General features: G+C 45.5%; 1 protein-coding gene across 1 annotated transcript in view; it reads right to left on the reverse strand.

Annotated features, from left to right (window-relative positions):
- Nucleotides 1-18,838, reverse strand: part of LOC311486712 (low-density lipoprotein receptor-related protein 1-like) — a 105,113-nt gene that overhangs the window by 57,179 nt on the left and 29,096 nt on the right. Inside the window, 6 exon segments of the mRNA XM_084542674.1 lie at nucleotides 550-772; nucleotides 2,332-2,494; nucleotides 11,140-11,403; nucleotides 11,488-11,616; nucleotides 12,391-12,510; nucleotides 16,367-16,504. Coding sequence (XP_084398800.1) covers nucleotides 550-772; nucleotides 2,332-2,494; nucleotides 11,140-11,403; nucleotides 11,488-11,616; nucleotides 12,391-12,510; nucleotides 16,367-16,504 — 1,037 coding nt within the window.

An 18,838-nucleotide genomic window follows, 5' to 3' on the forward strand; every position in this document is an offset into this window, starting at 1 on the left:
AGACCTACACAGTATTAGGAAGGTGGTCATAATGTTACGCCTGATCGGTGTACACACTGCACGCTCTTTACCAGCCAAATAAGCATGATCAATAACTACTTCCTTTTAACCTTTACGTGAAGACAGAGGCTCTGCTAATGGCCTATCAGAGGTGCACACAGGCACACAAAACAAGAGGTGATGTTTTGCGTGTGCATGTCCTCAGGCTCAGTGAGTAAATGAAAGTCGTTACTTTCTCACAGATCACAGTAAAAGCCATGGTAACAGGTTTAAGAGCCACCGTGAGCTTCGCCAGCGCTGCAGCGTCAACAGCCTCAATATTGAAGACTATTAATCAGCTCCTTCAATGAAAAGGCAAATGTCCACCACGTTCTCTCTGCTCATAACTCACCGGCCAAGGATGCATTACAGGAGCACACAGGGGTAAAATAAGATGTATTATAGATATATAGGGAACCCTGAAGAACGGCGAATGTTTTAGAGCATTGCGAGTAGACACTAAAAACATTATCTTGGTGCTAAAGGAAGATAATGTGCAGCTTCTCTCACCAGCAGGCCTTGGATGATGGTGTGCCGGTTCTTCCCTTCGTAGTCCACCACCTCAATGTAGTCCAGATAGGCGTCAGCCCAGTACACCAGTCTGCTGACCAGGTCCAGCGTGATGCCGTGGGGGAACACTATCTTACTGTCCACAAGTTTGGTACGGTTCTGGCCATCCATGTCACAGCGCTCCACCTTGGGGATCTGACCGTAGTCTGTGAAGAACACTTTCCTGTGGGAACAAATGAGATCAGAACTGAGTGAGGATGGTGGATTGACAGGTCAATTGAATTGGCCCGTTTGTTTTGATTTTCACACCATTTGAGGCTTCAGTAGACAAAAAAGAGAAATGTAAGAGACTTTCCTGGCAGCGAACAGTGGCAGGCAAGATTAATTGTATTTGCTTTCATGCAACAATGGTGAATGTTTGCAGAGTATATTTGGGTTTTTGTTGTGTTGGTTGGGCAAAACAAGAAGTCGTAGATGCTCAGTTTGGTTTTAGTAACAACAGTAACGCTTTTAAAATGTACATTTAGAAGATCTTTCAGAGTATTTGAAGGCTATCATTATATTAGAAAACCAGTTATTTAAAGGACCGGTGTGCAGGATGTGTTAGTGACATCTACTGGTGAGGCTGCAGACTGCAACCAATTAAATATCTCTTATACGGTATAAGCTTGAGTGGAACCTGTTTAACCTGGAACCTGCCACTTCAGTCTAAACACAACCTCTGCTTAGCTCTACTGGTTGACTTCACTATACTGAGCTACTATAGAAATATGGCAGTGACCCGTGGAAGAGGACTACCCCAGCTGTCATCGGGCGAGAGGTGGGGTACACCCTGGACAGGTCGCCAGTCCATCGCAGGGCTCATATTATTACATATTATAAAACTATAAAGAAACCCTCTGTACACCTAAATTACAATACATTAACTCACCATTCACTAGTGTAATTTCTGAAAACGACAGAAAACACATCACAATCTCGTGAATTTGGATCTTATCTAAAATTTGGGGCCTGTTTCTGTGGACTCTCCTTGTGAACACGGTCCTCACAACCCCCATTTGTACCATTAATGAAGACAATTGACTAAATGGTTCAAACAGATCCAACACACAAGTTTTTTACCACTGCCAAAACCCAAATTGTGACATATTTATAGCTCACACTACGCTAACAAAAAAAAAACAACACAAGCTGTTGTGTTACACAAGCTAGAAACCTCACAAAAAATCCTTTGTCATAATAGAGAAATCAGTAACCACTAAATAAAGAAGAAATATTACATATTAATATTATGTGGATTCTGGTTTGTGGTCACTCATTTAACCGCCCAACGAGGAATCTTTTGGTTTTATGGTTGTTAATGTTGTTTTTCTCTAATGATGCAATGTCTTTATGAACCGAACACACAAGCTCCTCAGTCACTCTTACATATGCACACAACCATGTAGCACGGACACACACTTTCAGGAATTCTGTTGGAAAGTTTGGCCATAAACAAAAGAGCTGAAACAAAAACATGCTCTCGCACTCTAAACCCGTACAGTCAGTGTACCACAGGGCACACAAAGCACATCTGTGCTCAATTACTCCAACGTCCAAACCTCCATTTAGCCTTTTTTTCTCCCCCCGTTTCCACATGATGTCTTAAAGTTGATTAACAGCGACAGAAGTCCAGTTGCTGTCATGGAACTGACTTGACTCGAAGCACTTCCCTAAAGGAGCGCAGTAGGAAAAACTCGAATATGGGTGTGTGTTCGCAGTGGGTCGAGGGATCAAACGTACCCCATGGTGGGATCCAGAGCGATGCCTTTAGGGTTGTACAGCTCCTGGTCCAGGAGGGTGACACATGTTTGCCCATCCTTGTCACACACGAAGATCCTGTCATCCACGTCATCCACAAAGTAGAAGTTTCCTGTGAGCCAGTCAATCGCCATCTGCTCCACATCTTGACAGAGGAGTGGGAAGGGGAGAGGATGAGACACAGATCAGAGAGCAAAAACTGTGTTTACAGCACCTGAAGCATTTGCTGTTGTCGGACATGCTTGTCCCAGATGAATAAAAGGTTTGACTCACAGCTGATGTGATGAAGTCAATTTGTAATATTGTGTAACATCTTTCTCACGCGGTACAGCTTTAGAGGTTTGGACCTGGGGCGATTTATCAAGACTGACAAACGAGACGACAGCCGGCATCAATTAGCGACTGTCAAGGTAATGTACCTGCTATTCAAAGTCACTCAGACAGACAAAATATGAGACAGGCTGTTTGTTGCTTCGAGGCCTGCGATGTTGCCGCAGCGGTAGCTAAGCGATGACGGGAATGCGGTTTCCACTGGGTTTATTTTACTGAACCTCTGCTTGCATGGAAGACCAGCGCCCCACCCACAGACGAAAATCAAACACCTATTCATGTCCACCGCACACAAGCTTTATGGAACATTTAAAGCCGACTGAAGTTCAACGTAAAATCAACATAAAACTCCTAATGCGCCTTCTCTATCAAAGCTGTCCTGACTGCGGTTGAGGAGGGAGGGTCTGAGGGAGGAGAAAATAGTGTTATAAGAATAACACGAGACATTAATAGACCCCTCTCTCCTTGGTTCATTCTTTCCCTCCTCTTCCTTCCCTTTCTCAAACACCAGTCTGAGCCAGTGATCCGGGAAAGAAAGTTAAAGCCGACGGAAAGAAAATGTGAGGATACTATTAAAGGTCCAGAAGAATCAATGTACATTAGTGAGTGGTGGTACATTAAGTACATTGACTCGAGTTTTTCAAATAAACACATAAAAGTACTCCACTGTAAGTATTTGGCAGCATTAAAGTACCAGTATACTCCCTTGTCCTCTGACTTTAAGAACATGTGAGCTATATAAAATGTACCCAAATGTACCTTTTATAGACTATAATGTAAAATAGTGAATAAAGGACAACTACCAAAGTTAAATTAGTTTATAAATTACCCATAGACACTATATAACAGTTTAATATACACTGATCAGCCACAATATTAAAACCACTGATAGGTGATGTGAATAACATTGATTATCTTGTTACAAAGCAATGTTGTGTTGGCTTTGGCCATCGTGTGGGAGTTACTTAGACATGTATCACCCACCTAAATGTTTTTTTTTTTTTTTTTTATGACCAGTCCCCCTCAAACAATAGCAACAGCTTAGGGACAGCACAGAAAACATAAAAAGTCGTTAACCCGGCCTCCAAACTCCCAAGATCCGGAGCTGATCGAGTCCCTGATAAGCTGGAGGCCCCCTCCCCTCAACCCAGAGGACCTAAAGGCTCCCAATACCAATGCCCTGTTGCCACACACCACGGGACACCATCAGAAGACCTGTGTCCATTCCCCTATGGGTCAGAACTGTTGTGGAGGCTCAAGAGAGACCTACATAAGATTAGCTAGGTGGTTTTAATGTTGTGGCTGATCAGTGTGTGTGAGCCACAATATTAAAAGCACTGACAGGCGATGTGAATAACACTGAATTATCTTGTTACAATGCAATGTTTTGTTGGCCTATTTAAATACCTATCACCCACCTAAAACAATAGCAACAACACATCCCAACAGCAAATGCCTTCCCCGGCAGGACAATACAACCTGCAGCGTCACCAAATAACGCTTAGGGACAGCACAGAAAACATAAAAAGCTCCCGCTACCAATGTCCTGTTGCCAGATGCCACGGGACACCATCGAAAGACCTGTGTCCGTTCCCCTATGGGTCAGAGCTGTTGTGGAGGCTCAAGGGAGACCTACATAAGATTAGCTAGGTGGTTTTAATGTTGTGGCCGATGAGTGTGCGAGCACTCTGCTTACCAAAGGAGCTGCAGGAAGTCAGTCCCGTCAGTGTCTCAGCACCGAGCTGATGCAATAACCCCACCCAACGGCCGCAGCCATCCTCCCTAGACGTCTATTTTTATCTCAGAGTCTCCAAAATAAGCAAATTACCAGAGAGGTATTTTACATTCCCGTCCTGCTCTACAAACACGAAGGTAGCGCGCAACAGCACCGTCTTCTGACAACTGTGATATATGTTAGCTCAGTCAGTTTAGCCTGGGCCCCACTATAACAACTGTCAATATAAAAACATCGCTCAGGTCCAATTAAAATAACTAATATAGGACATGAAGGCTTCTCCCAGCCCTGCCAGTAGTACCTTCAAATATTAATCTTGGCATGAGGCATGAAAACTTAAAATGTGCATGTGAGCTATTGAAAGGAAGAGAAAGAGAAAGTATCAGAAAGAGTGGTGGCGGTGGTGGTGGCGGTGGTGGGAGAGGGGCGGCTTGTATTTTCACAGCTGCTCCAAGCTCGGGCTCTCCAACAGAACTATCCTGACACACATATACACAAACACTTCGCATGTAGGGCTAAAGTCATACTGCGGGGGTCCTTGGCGGGGCAGTGCTCGGAGCGGAGCTACGGGAGGCGGTCTGTGATGATGGTGGGTCCACCAGGGCGATCAGGGTCGCTTTGCTGTTTTAGGGGAGACCGGAGGATCCATTTCTCCTTACGAGGAGCAGAAAAGGGCTCAGGAAATGATGAAGCAGATTCCTCGGCGCAGGAGCGCAATAAAAGCTCTCGTAGTGAAAGCTTAGCAAGCCCTGGACCCGTAAATCTGACTGTAATTCCAGAGGAGCCCTCTGTGTTTAGAAAAACTGACATTTTTTTTTTTTCTGCAGGGCCTGACGAGCAAGGGGGACGGAGGGAGGGAGGGAAATGGAGCCCTTTCAAATATTCCTAGGTCCGAGTAAAAGTGGAAAACGGATAAAAGAAAAATGCAGCGTGAGGGAGAGGACGGGAAGAAAAAAGCGAAAGGGGCTGGGGAGAAGGAGAAGACAGGGGAAGAGAAGAAAGAGGGAGAGCGAGAGATCTGATTTCCACAAGGGAAACTTGGCCATTGTGCAGCGGCATTTCTGAGGTTTATGGGAATCAGGGGCCGTCCAGTCCCAAAGGTGCTCTTAATTTTTAACACAGAGTTCTCTGTTTAAATGCTTCCAGCTGCCCCGCAACACACTGATTCCCTGATTAAGCAATGGATAAACAAAGGGGGCAGAGAAGGGAGGATTGTGCAATATTAGAAAAGTAAGTGTGCTGAAAACAGTGGAAAAAAGAAAAAAGAAATATATGCGTGCCCCTTGGACTCCTCGGACAGCCCCTTCTCTCCATTTTCCTCCACTTCTGCTAAACACAAACGGCTCCAGCAAAGCCAGAGACTTTTCTATCTCCTCCCATTCTCCTTCTCCTTCTCCTTCTCTCCTCCTCCTCCTCCTCCTCCATGCATCATCCCCCTGTCCCTCCCCCTTTGTCTGTTCCCCAGAGGTGGGAAAACAGTCTGGATTCATTAACTGCAGCTCGGTCTGTCTCAAACTATGCTATAAAAAACAACACGGCATAATTGAAAAAACAGAACCAGCTGCCTTATTCATTCACCCTCCCTCTCGCTAAACAACTTATTTTTTTGCGTGTTTTCGTGTTCGTCTCTCTGCTCCCAGTTAGTCTAAGAAAAACAAGTGCATGTCTAGGTAATATATCTAAGACGTATTTCTAAATGGAGCAACGCTAGACAAAGTTTTATAGCAGCAGCTACGAGCAGGAGGAGGAGGAGGAGAAGAAGAAGAAGCAGCAGCGAGGGGCATGCATCTTTACATGTTTACGTCTTTACAGGCAGCCAGGTGTAGTTCAGTCAGGATCCACCAGGGCTGCACGAAGCTAAAAGGAAAGAGAGGGTTGACGACTCGAAGGACTAAAGACTAAAATGTGCGAGAGGTGGGGGGGTGGGGTGGACGAGGAGAGTGTGGGAAGCTTAACGCTGACCAAAGTGTTGAATGGAAAGATTTGAAAATGTGCTGACTGGCTTTGCCTTTTAACAGCACATGACCTCTTAAGGAGATTTCTCAGGCCAGCGTCCGCGCTACGCAGCAGACTGTGGCTCGTTGTGCAAGGGCAGCAGGTAGGGCGACTCTTGGCAGCCGAAGCCGGGAAGCGAGGCTTAGTGACAGCTCTGGGATCAGCCCTCCTGCGCATAGCATGGAGCGGCGTTTCCTACTTTTTAGTTGAATGTAACTCGGTTTAATTCCTGGGCTTCCAACGGGGAGAGATTTCAGTACCAGTACATTAGCAGAAAGCACGCCCGATGAGCTCATCCCTCTTCTTAAGTATAATGCACATCCTTTTTCACCAATCAGGCATAACATTATGACCACCTTCCTAATATTGTGTAGGTCTCCCTTGTGCCTCCAAAACAGCTGGGACTCATCACAGAATGGACATGGGCCTTATGAGGGTGTCCTGTGGTGTCTGGAAACAGAATGTTGTTGGGGGGGGGCCTCTGTGGATCATCCCACAGATACTTGATCAGTTTGGGATCTAGTGAATTTGGAGGCCAGGTCAACATCCCGGCCTGTAACATTTTTTTTAGTTGTTCCTAAAGCGTTTTTGTGTGTGTGTGTCTGTGTCAGGCTGCATCCTGCTGGGGATGGCTGCTGCCATCAAGGAGTGTCATTGCTGTCAGCAGGACACTGAATTGATGCAAGATGGTCGATGTTAGTCACTTCTCCTGTGAGAATGTTGGTCATAATGTTGTGGCTGATCGGTGTATATCCCTTCACAAAAAATGGTTGTTCACTGCGGCAGCACGTGATTGAATGCGCGCAACATGCACGGCGTAATTAAAAAATGTCCGACATAACAGAAAGTTATTAAAAAAACAACAACAACAAATGTTTAAAATGCATTATGCATGCACGGGGAAACTGTATTTTTGAATCCAATCATCGCCCTGATTGTATTACTGAGCACTAAATGAGCACTGCACATTGCTCAGAATGGGCAGATTAACATTAAATCTTAGGTCCAGTGGCCCAAACAAGGCTTTATTTGATGAACAGTGATTAGATGATTGAAACTGTAAAGATGGGAGTGTGGGAGTTTTAAAAAGTAATGTTTCAAAATAGAAATGAACGGCGATTACATTTTATGACAGCCAGCATTAATTGTCTCGCCAGATATGAAGAAGGGAATGAGAGTAGAGACGGAGACAGACTAGTCGAGAGCCTGTAGGACTAAAACGATGAAACGAGAGTTACGGATGTAACCCAGGTACTGTGAATTTACAGCTTTTGGCAGCCGGGAAGAATTTTTCATACTCTAGATAAGACAGAAACTCAGAGAAAGGATTACAGTCGCTGTGGCACTTCCTGGTCGAAGCTAGGGCTCATTCTGAAGGTCCACCACTTTGGTCCAGACTAAAATATCTCAACAACCCCTTTATGCATTGCTATAAAATTTTATGGACGTCATCCATTCATTCATTCTCAGTCCAGCTGTACAACAACTCATCTCTCTGAAACAGATAACTCCATGTTATTGATGTTAATGCACATTATTGCACTTTATTAATAATCCATCCTATGTATATAATGTATATTTACTCCTGTCTCTATTTCTTGTACATATGCAAATTTTGTAAATTCTTTGCTTATACCATTTTATTTTACTAGATTTTTACTTTCAGAAAATTTGGTAGCAGAAAAAAAAAGAAAATGTCCAAGAGGGAATATGATGAAAGTGAGAGTATGAGAGGGTTGGTGGTGGTGGTGGAGGGGGGGCAGTTGGAGAAACATCTGGACAAGTCATCTGAGGCATACTGAGGTCATGAGTCACTCCAACCACATGTGCATCATTTCCTGTATGTTCACCCCTGCCACTGGCTCCTTCCGTGTTGACTGGGATCATAAACCTTGCTCCTCCTATTCCGTCACACTCACGTGCCAGCAGGCCGTCCAAAAGATCAACCCGTTGCAAAATTATGGTCTGGAACACACGAGGATAAGACCTGGCCTTTAGGCTGATGCTGTTTCAGGTATGTAAGCATGCAGCCACAAAACATTCGTCTACTGAATAATAAATATGAAGGTCTGTCCTGCATTTTGTAACCTCTTCACTCCGACAAACAGCGTCTGCTTTTATTTCACTGCATCCATGCTGACATGACAACAGCAATACGGTCACTTGGATACAGGGCGTGCAGTTCCCTTCACTGGCTTCCTTATTTCAGCAAATACAGTCCTAATCCCTCATCATGTGCCGTTGCACATCCTGTCCTCGCTCCTCAGTTGCGGCGACTTCTCCATTTTGTCGGCGTGTGGGCGCGCACACGTGCGTCCCCCGGCGCTGTCTCGGTGCGAGCGCCGCAGTGTGCGTGGGAGTGCGTGCGCGCGGAGGAGCCCAGCTGAAGCTGCTGGAATTTCATGCAAATTCTTCTGGTTCCCAAAAAATTGGCGGGCCGCTCTCTGAGCCGCCGGGGTTCTGGTCACAGCTGCGCGATTGCAGCAGCGGTGAAAATTCTCGCTTTTTAATCTCGCGAATGTGATTGTTTTGCACGAACACGCGTTATCGCAAGTGGAGGAGCTCGAGCCGTTTTTGGGTAATTCTGTTTTTGTGGCAGTCGATGTTTTTACTCTGCATTAGTCTGACTGATTAAGGGATGTACCGTCTAATGTGCTAATAACAACTGGGGCAATTTCTGAGGCTAATAACACACAGAGAGATGCATTAAGCCTCACAAAAAGCCAAATTTTCCCATCTGATACCATCTAGTTCAAAGCCAACACATTTTAAAAGGACAGCCGTACCGACCCTGTGCAAGGTACAGGTGCCGGACTGTCATCATCCTGCATTCATTCATTTACCCGTGATGGTGCGCCCTGACTAAGTCATTTCTGTCATCTTAATGCATTCTTTGGTCACAGGGTATAAGGATGTGAACAGAGACGAGCCGCTGCACACTGAGCAGATGCTCGTTCACGTTGGAAGCGCAGAGAAACAGAAAGATGAGGGATAAGACCGTACGATTATATATAATTACAGCACCACTGTATTACTTTAGGCCTCGTACACAGGGGAAACGAACCGTGGCGAGAGGAACGCTGCTTTCGAAGCGCGCCCATTGGTCTTTCCTCTGCAAAAATGCTGCTCTTCATTCCTTCATCTGGTTTTATCCCCACTCCGTTCACGGTTCACGATGGAAAGCGCAACTGACCAAAGACTCTTCAGATATTTCTTCAACATTCGCTGCTTGGCTCACTTGGGCAAATAAAAGCATTCAATTATCTTTCTCTTGTATGAGTGTCTCCTAAGAGTTAAGGGAGCACGGGGAGATGCAGGGACAGAGTCATCCAGTATAGGACTTCATTCATAATTTTTAATCCATATCATATCAATAACTCATCTTTCTGTAACAGATAACTGCCAGTTATTCATGTCAATGCTTTTCCACCCATATTATTGCACCTCATCATTTTATTGTATTTTATTTTATTTTATTTTATTTTTAATTTAATTAAATTTTTAATTTCTATTTTTTTATATATATATATATTTACTAGCGGTTTTCAAGAGTGTTTTTATTGATTTTTTTTATTTTATTTTTTTTTTATGTGCAACTGAGCTATTGTGACCAAGCAATTTCCTTTTGTGGATCAATAAAGTCTATCTAAGTCTGAGTCCAAGTCTAAAGAAAGGACGAGGATATAAACACTGTGACTGAGTGATTCAGAAATTCATTGCTGCCTTGATTCAAAGCAAAGTCCCCGATTAAAGTTTGCAGAGAAGTGTGATATTTTATAAACCAAAAATCTAAAAGATAGCACAACGAGGCATCCCTGATAAAGTGCATAATGAAGTATAATGATAAAGTGAAAGAGGGGTGGGGGGGGGGGGGGGATGTGGGCGTGGATGTTTTTGACCCGCAGGTGGCCGACGCTCAGAAACATCCAGGGACACACGAGCACCTTTGATCCCATCCTCCTTGGATGTCGATGGCCCGTCTTTTGGTTTCGTTTTCACGGGGGGAGACGACTCCCTGAAAGTATTTCCTGAAATGAAACTTAAGCCGTGGAAAAACACGTCTGTTTCTAACGGGCTGCTGTAAAATCTGCAGAGTTGGGACTAGAGCGCAGAGAAGAGCAGAGGAGCTCGGGAGTGTGTTTGACTTGAAACACGTTTAACCTTTTGACGTGCAGATCCCCCTTTTGTTTCTCTATAAGTAGCTTCAAGAAACAAAAAGACACATACCTGAGAAGTGGAACGCACGGGTGAATAAGAATTAGCTTGAGGATCGTCTCACAGAAAAAAAAAACTAATTTAAATCTAGCTGTATCTCATTTCCAAAAACAAGGCCAGCCTGCTGCAAGAGCAGTGAGGTGATCGGGATCCTGCTGTGCTATCTCGGTGCATATTCTCTTTTAACACACGATGGATGAATGCATCAAGTCAGTGCCTCATTTCAGTCGGACCTGCATGCATAATATAAGCACTTTTCTCTGCAAAATGCAAACAGAACTGCAGAAATCTTCCAAATGAAACCGAAGAGTTTAGCTTCACACATCCTCAGGGGTTCAACAGATCGCTAGCTAGCAACAGGTGGCGCACAGCGTGTCAGTCTTTTACCCAGCTAATTGCCTTTTAAGTGGAGTATCTGGAAGCCAGAAACACAATGCGCCAGAAGCACTGTTTCTGTGCGATACAATGCATGTGCAGAGAACTGGACGCCTTTCAGACTGCTACAGCGTACTCACGGTGCAGGCTGAGCGAGATGTTGATGACTCTTTCTTCTGTAAAGCTCTTCAGATTGGGGATCAAGGCACATTTGAGGTGTGTGGACGAGGGGGAGTCGCCGACGTGGATCCAGCAGACAGTTTCCTTGGCGTACAGGAAGTCCATGGCCGTGGTTTGTTTGGTGCTGGTGGACAGCAGGCTGTGGACGGTGTTGCCGCTCAGGGACGTGGCCTGGATGTTCTGGGAATTGGCGATCAGCAGGACGGGCAGGCGCTCTACGGGGACTGGAAGAGTGACACGGACATCAGTAAACAAGTCTCAGACAACCCTGTGCACACTGATTCGTGCTCCAGCCTCATCACACTTACCGTTCTTGGCCTTGCAGGAACGGTTGTCTGGCTGGGGCAAGTAGCCCTCCACACAGGAGCAGGTGTAGGAGCCTTCAGTGTTAGTACAGGACTGACTGCAGGTCCCATACACGCTGCACTCATCAAAGTCTAAAGCACAGAACCCACAGATGGTCTTATTACTTAGTTAATACACACAACAACAGAACAAACAGAGGATAAAATAAAACATTAAAAATAAAAAATAAAAACCTCCCCACAGATGGTATATAAAAATGCAAATCATTATTCACTTTCAGCAAAACTGACAGCACCATGCTCGGGCGCAGTGCGTCTCAGGCTCGGTTTGTTTTTGTCACACTCGCTTCGTAATTCATTAAAGGTGCGATATTCCATTGGCTGGTTGCAAAAAATAACCACCGCATCACAGGGAGCTTTGAAAGTGCGGCTCATCTTTGCCAGTCACTCTCCTGCAGCCCTCAACGTCTGCTGAGATCTGAAGCGTTTGGAGGAGGCTTTTACAGGAAATTCTCTGCCCCCTCAACTACCCACTCCGCACTTTTAGTTTAGCTTTCTGGAAAAACCACAGTAAACACGAGCGCATGATGCGAAACAGAAAAATGTTTTACGCAATGTTTTTTTTTAAAGAGGCAGTTCTATCCTGCCGTTCCCGGCAATGCGTCACTGCGTGCAGAGATATCAACATAAAGATGAATCATTGTGACTGTAGGTATCCCGTATATGGTCCAAGTGAAAGGGTGTGGCTATAATTAGGAACCCATCCTCACCGTTCTTGCGTGGTAACGTCTCACTGGCTTAAGGCGTCTGTCTTAGCTTCTATAGTGGCTTATTGTTTCTGCGTTTGCTATGAAACCACAGGTAACACTGAGGAACGGTGGGTGGCCGGGGCTTACAGCAGCTTACCTTTGCATGTCTTCCCATCGGCGCTGATCTCGTAGCCGCTCTTGCAGTAGCAGGCTGGCCCCACCGGAGTAACCGCACAGCTTTCCAGGCAGCCCATGAGGGAGCAGTTGGACATGTACTCTAAGAGGAAAGAGCAACCAAGAGGAGGGGCAGACAGACAGGGCAAAAAAAATAAATGAATGCAAGAACGCAAGGAATGAAGAGGCTGTTAATCACGTTTGTCCCGCCACTGACAGCGTAAACACTGCATCGGGGGTTCTAATTGAAGGTGGATTTGTAATAATGCTGTAATAACGCATCCGACGTTTCACTGTAAACCCTCGGATTATGATGCGGTCGCGCGGCTTTTCATTCACATCGCCGAGCGCGGCGCTTAGAGCTCGCCTGCAGGTATCGGCGCAGGCGCAGCTGAAGCCGCCCTTGCACGCTTTCTATTTAAGGCTCAGCAGGGCGCCTGACTGGATGAAAAATGACGTGCGTTGCTAAATTGTTGAACTTCCTTCTCCGCGGCCTCCTCCTGACAGAAAGGAACATACGGTGTCAATAAATAAAAAGGAGTTGGCTCAGTTTCTTAATCCTCTAAACACAGGAACTGAATGAGATGTTATTCTCAGCAAAAAACACCTTTATGAACAAAAATAAGTGGCTCGCATCAGTATAATACCGGTAAAGAATTAAAGCAACTTTTCAACATTTAGCCTTCGGAGAAAATGTTCAGAACATGTGGCCTTTATTATGTTATTCTGCACTTTATGTCCATGACTGTATTTTTCCAAAGGTGACTTGGGGGATCTTCGTCCGTCACTTCTCCTTTTTGGACAGTCGTGGGTTTGGCTCCACCGCCGACAGTTCTGGATGTGAATTAGGAGCTGATGAATCTCAGGCTGACGGCTAAATGATTTCAAATCTGATTACGGGAATAAACCGTCATATATTCCAGCACTGAGGACAGCAGCAGCAGCAGCAGCAGCACGGTCAACGGTAACGTATCTCACACCCGTGAAAAGAAGAAGGGGATTCTACGGGAGGCTGAACGGCGCTTACAGATGGATTGCGTTTGCGATGCGATCACGCACAATAAACCCGCGAGGAAGTGAAAATCAATTTTGTTTACTGAACATCATGCATTCACACTCACATCCCGGCTAGCTCAGTCAATAGGGCGTGACATTTTTAATCTCAGGGTCCCCACAACGGGCGACACGCTGGGCTGCAGCAGCCCACTGCTCCGAACACGTGTTATGGGTCTGGTGGGTTTGCATGGGTCATATGCAGAGAGAAAGAATTTCCCCATGTGGGATCAATACAGTGTAAGCTATTACAGGCTACACAGCATTCAGCCAAATCAGATAAATACCCAGCTAGCCGTCTGCGAGTAAGGTGCGAGGAAAATCTGGCACATACATATAAATATACACAGCCTTCGGTACTTTGTGGTTCTCAGAAAATAAATCAGGTCGGGTTTATGAAGTTCAGTCGAGCGAAGCGACAGCAAACAAACTGTTGACATGCTAGAAATCATGGTGGCTGCAAATTGAATTCTAAACGAAAAAAAAAACAAATTCAATCCATTTTTGACTCCATTTAGATTTTCTAACACGTGCATCGTCGTAGATCTCTCCATCTATCATTATGTTATATCATTCCTTTCAAGCTTTCAAGCCATCGTCGGTCGGATTCTTCCTTTTAAAGTAAGATGCGCTGCAGATGCGAAGCCGGCGACTGCAGGAAATACAGTCCAACTCCACAAACAACTTCTGCGGCGCGCTCCACAGCCAGTACCCTGACTATCTCCAGGACTACACACACACACACACACATCAAATACAGAAACATAACACTCCACTGTAACACCTTCCAGTCAGCCGACAGACTGCATGATGGAATTTCAATGGCGTTTTTCTACAGTGCGCTGCACATCCTGTGTGATATAAACGAAACCGCAGTGAGTCACGGTCAAAGACACGCAGTCATGTCAAACCAGGCTGAGATCTATCAGTCACAAGTGATTCACTTTGCCCAGAGACACTGGCAGACTGTTCACGCAAAACAAAACACCACAGAAGAGTCTCAGGAATCTCTTCTTCAAGGCGCCGTTCTGTTGCAGCGCCGCGGCACGCGTTTGCACTGCTGCACCAAGTAAATGCCCCGATCTATGATAAAGTTAAACGTAGATGTTTCTCGGCTACAAGTGCTGATCAAGAATTTTTTTTTTTATTTATTTATTTTTTGCATTTTTAGCCGGTATCCCAAATTCCAACGTCCTCAAGCTCGACATTTAACTCCCCCACATGCTGCCAGTCTCTGTGCAATTCAGTCTTCCCGCTGTACTCCAGAGGCTTGCTGAGACAACCACAGTTCAAATTACAGACATGCCCAGAATTTTCCAAAACAAGTCTGAGCACCCAATGTAAACAACCTGCAGAGACGCACGGCGCGCGCTATTTATTTCCGAGCAATTGAACTATATAAAAAAAATGCTCTATTTTGGTTGAGAACCAGTCGAGTCAATCAGATGACCCCTTAACTGACAAAACAAAAGACGTCTCAAGAAGATACGTTTCAGACAGGACAAAAAGCCTCAGACCTATTGCGGCTCCAGCTTTAACCCTAAAAACCCCGGTCTCTGCCCAAAAAATAATTGGCCAGCCCCGTGTGCACCACATGTTTTCGCTTGAGAGCCGGTGCAGCCTCACGCGCGGAGAGAATTTTGTCCCGAGTGTGAGGTGAAAACACACACACACACGCGCGAGCACACTGTGCAGATGTCCAGCCAGGCTGAAAGTGCATGAAAATTTGATGCCCTTTCCAATGCCTCTCTGCGTTCCCTCAATAAATATTGCATCCCAGCTCTTTTCTTATCTGATGGCGTAGTGGGGAGATTTGGAAAATGAATGAATAAGTAAATAAATAAAATAAAGGAACGCCTAAGAAAAGGGAAAGGTTGACAATGCAGAAGAGCAAGGTGGCGGTCATGATAACGGGATCGCGTAATTAATTCCGATTCTTAGGGATAATATCTCAGAGCCTCGGAATAAGATAATTAAATCTCCTGTTTTCATTCAGCAGCAGACGGGTTTTGCACCGGCTGGAGCTGAGAAATGGAGCATTTGATAATAATCAGGGTTAGTGATGCGGGGGGCTAGGACGTCCGCCGGCTTCCCAGACGTTTACTGTATACGACCACCTGCGTTAGGGAGACACTCAAGGTGACTATCCGGTCTTTGGGCAGGTTTCAGGTTGGGCAACACCCACATTCTCCTCACTAGTCATTCGGATGACTGGCCAAAGTTCAGTCCAGTTGCTTCAGGATGTGACAGGGCGTCTTTGGTTTGCCACACGGACTGCTAGCCGGCACGCAACCAAAACCCGCTCACACGTGATTGGTCAATCCTCGACATTAGCACAAGAAAAGCAGAAACCAGTCTCGTCCCCTGCCTGTAGATTCTTCAAATTCAGAGGGAGATGTCAGATTTGCACAATTATGTTCCATTTTTTATTACGCTATCGTCCGCCCGGTCAGCACATTCTTTAAATGGACATTACATTCCTTAGACTCATCATAAAGTACTTCCTCGTTTCACGTTTCCTACTTCCCCAATTGAAATGCAATATCTTCACATCTCATGCCTTGTTCCACATTTGCACGAATACTGTATGTCAAACGTACAGTTGGTTGGGGACACGATATAGGATACATGACTGCTGAAAAGAACAGATACAGAAGGACGCGCGGTCAGATAACACTAGTGCGGTAAATCAGTGTTTTACAGTGCAGATTTCATGGATGAGAACCGTCTGATGAGAAGCAGCAAAAACAAAGAAATCCAGTCAAACTCTCTGGATCCATTTGTTTCACACAGTCGGGATCTACCTGCACACGAACTGTGTTATTAACCGGCACATTCTTCCACATCCACGTTCCACATCTTTTAAACGCACCCTCACGTGGCGGTGAAACACAATGAAGCCCTACCTCTGCAGTGCGGCCCCTCGTCCCAGCCGTCGGTGCAGTCCGGGTTCCCGTTGCACAGCTTGCTCATGTGGATGCACAGCTCGGTTCCTCCGCACTGGTACTCGTTGGGAGGGCATCGGGACACGGTGCTGTGCGGACCTGAGGAGAGCAAGACACAAACGTGGTTGACTGAAGGGGCCAAAGGTCAAGGCAGATTCGTGGGTGCATGCAAGTCGCTCGGGGAGTCTTGAAACGAGCCCTGATAAACGCGTGAACACGCTGTTCTGATGACGTCCTGAGAATTGCATTTAGCGTCTCCGGAGTATCAGCGTATCAGGGTGGGAAAGGGGTCAGCGTGTTCCAGTGTCCCGGCAACATCCGGACAAATCTGTGCTTTTACCGCAAGTAGATTTCCGACTTGTTTAAACACTTATCACATAAATATTTGCGTTTCCGATTCAAGTTTATGAACGTAATCGGTAAAATATGTTACCTCCCAGAATAAATGGTCATCTGCTCAATGGCTGTCGTCTTTTATATGTATTTATTAATTCAAATAAATGCATGCATATAACGCTAGTTTAACATTAAATGATATATATATACTATATAGAGATTACATTATTTAAATAATCAAAGGCATTTTTCTATTAATCTGCCTGACTCTATGCACATTTGTTCTATTTTTCTGCGAACTATTGTACACTGTTTCCCTATATTGCCAAAATGTTCTCATATTTCCGTATAAATTTAATCTGCCGTACGCCGTACTGCGTATGACTGCGTACGTGATAAATAAACTCTGAAGTGAAACTTTTTAAAAGAGGCTTTTCTGAAAGGGTTCTGTTGATTCAGGAGAAGTCTGTGCCCGCGCCTCTCTCTCTCTCTCTCTCTCTCTCTGTCTTTCCCCGTCTGCTTGGGTTGCCACTAAGAAGCGCTCACAGCAGGAAGAAACACAAGTGCAATGTCAAACCAAAATGGATACCAAAATTGCACTTCATCACCTATCTGTGAACACACCTCCAGCTGTGCCACTCCGCACACCCTGCAGCAGGCAGGTTCATCTGGAGCCGCGGAGACACACGCCGTGCATCCGTGATATTTTTACCCCGGCATCTTTCACGCGTGCCTTCTCCCTTCTTTTCGTCTTTCTCATCCATTTTGTCGTGACTATGAGCCGTTCAGTGGAGAGGCAGAGGCGCTTTTTTAAATCTATCTTGACGAACACGCGGCGCCTCCGTTCTGTCGGTGGATGGCAGACTTTCTGAGAGCCTCTGTGTGGCTGACAACATATTTGTCAGACTGAGGCAACAGAGATATGTTTCTCTGCCGTCTCCCCCGGCGAGGGCACGTCAGCCTGTCCATTCCTTAATAGCCGTGGACAGCAGCACCACTGTTGTGCGTTTCATCACAAACCCTCGTTCGCCCGGATACAAGTCAGAGCAAACCTGCGGCGGCAGCAAGGCAAACAATTTGGCTGCGAGTACACTAACAGCAGGAGAGGTTTTTTTTCCTAATGAGTAATTAAACAATCAACAGGCAGGACCTTGAATTATTATCAGACAATGACATATTGAGCAAGATTCCTTCACATGGAAACAATCTATGAGTGTATGTGTAATCTCTACCGCCACAGCAGAGACTCCTGACACTCTGCACAATAAAATCAAAAGATCTAAATTCATATTTGAGAAATTAAACATGAGCCTTTGCAAAAACTGTAGATGAACTACACCGATCAGCCACAACATTATGACAGGAGAAGTAAATTACCCATTGACCATCTTGTGGAAATTCTGCTGGGAAACATTTGGACCTGGCATCCATTGTCTGTGAAGGTTCTCAGTCATCCAGGTCATGGTTTTTTTTAACCTTTTTGGATCTGGCATCCATTGGTATGGATGTTACTTAGACATGTAGTACCCACCTAGACCAGACCAGGTACCCCCCCCCACCCCCCCATAGCAATGACACTCCTTGATGGCAGCAGCCATCCCCAGCAGGATGCAGCCTGACAGCCTTAGGAACAACTCAAAGAAACATGAAGAACAGCAGGTGTTGACCTGGCCTCCAAATTTAAGTATCAAGTATCTGTTGGATGATCCTCAGAGGCCCCTCCCCTCAACCTATAGAACCCCCACTGACAACATTCTGTCATGAGACACCACAGGACACCCTCAGAAGGCCCACGTCCATTCTCTGATGGGTCACAACTGTTTTGGAGGCACAAGCGAGACCTACACAATATTAGCAAGGTGGTCATAATGTTATCCCTGATCAGTGCATAACAGAAGCAAAGGTCATTTATTTAATGGCTGAACCAACTGTTGGGCAACTATCAATTTAGTAACTAGCTGAGACCATGTATATGAGGAACTGACTCAGAGGAGCGATTTATCAACCTCTTGGTACATTCGCCTTGGGGCAGTTAATCAGAGTTGTGATGTTGTAATGTCAGAAAAGTCGGGAGACGCGGTCCACCGCATCCTGCCC

Source organism: Chelon labrosus, assembly GCF_963514085.1.
Source record: "Chelon labrosus genome assembly, chromosome: 4".
Taxonomy (NCBI): Eukaryota; Metazoa; Chordata; class Actinopteri; order Mugiliformes; family Mugilidae; genus Chelon; species Chelon labrosus.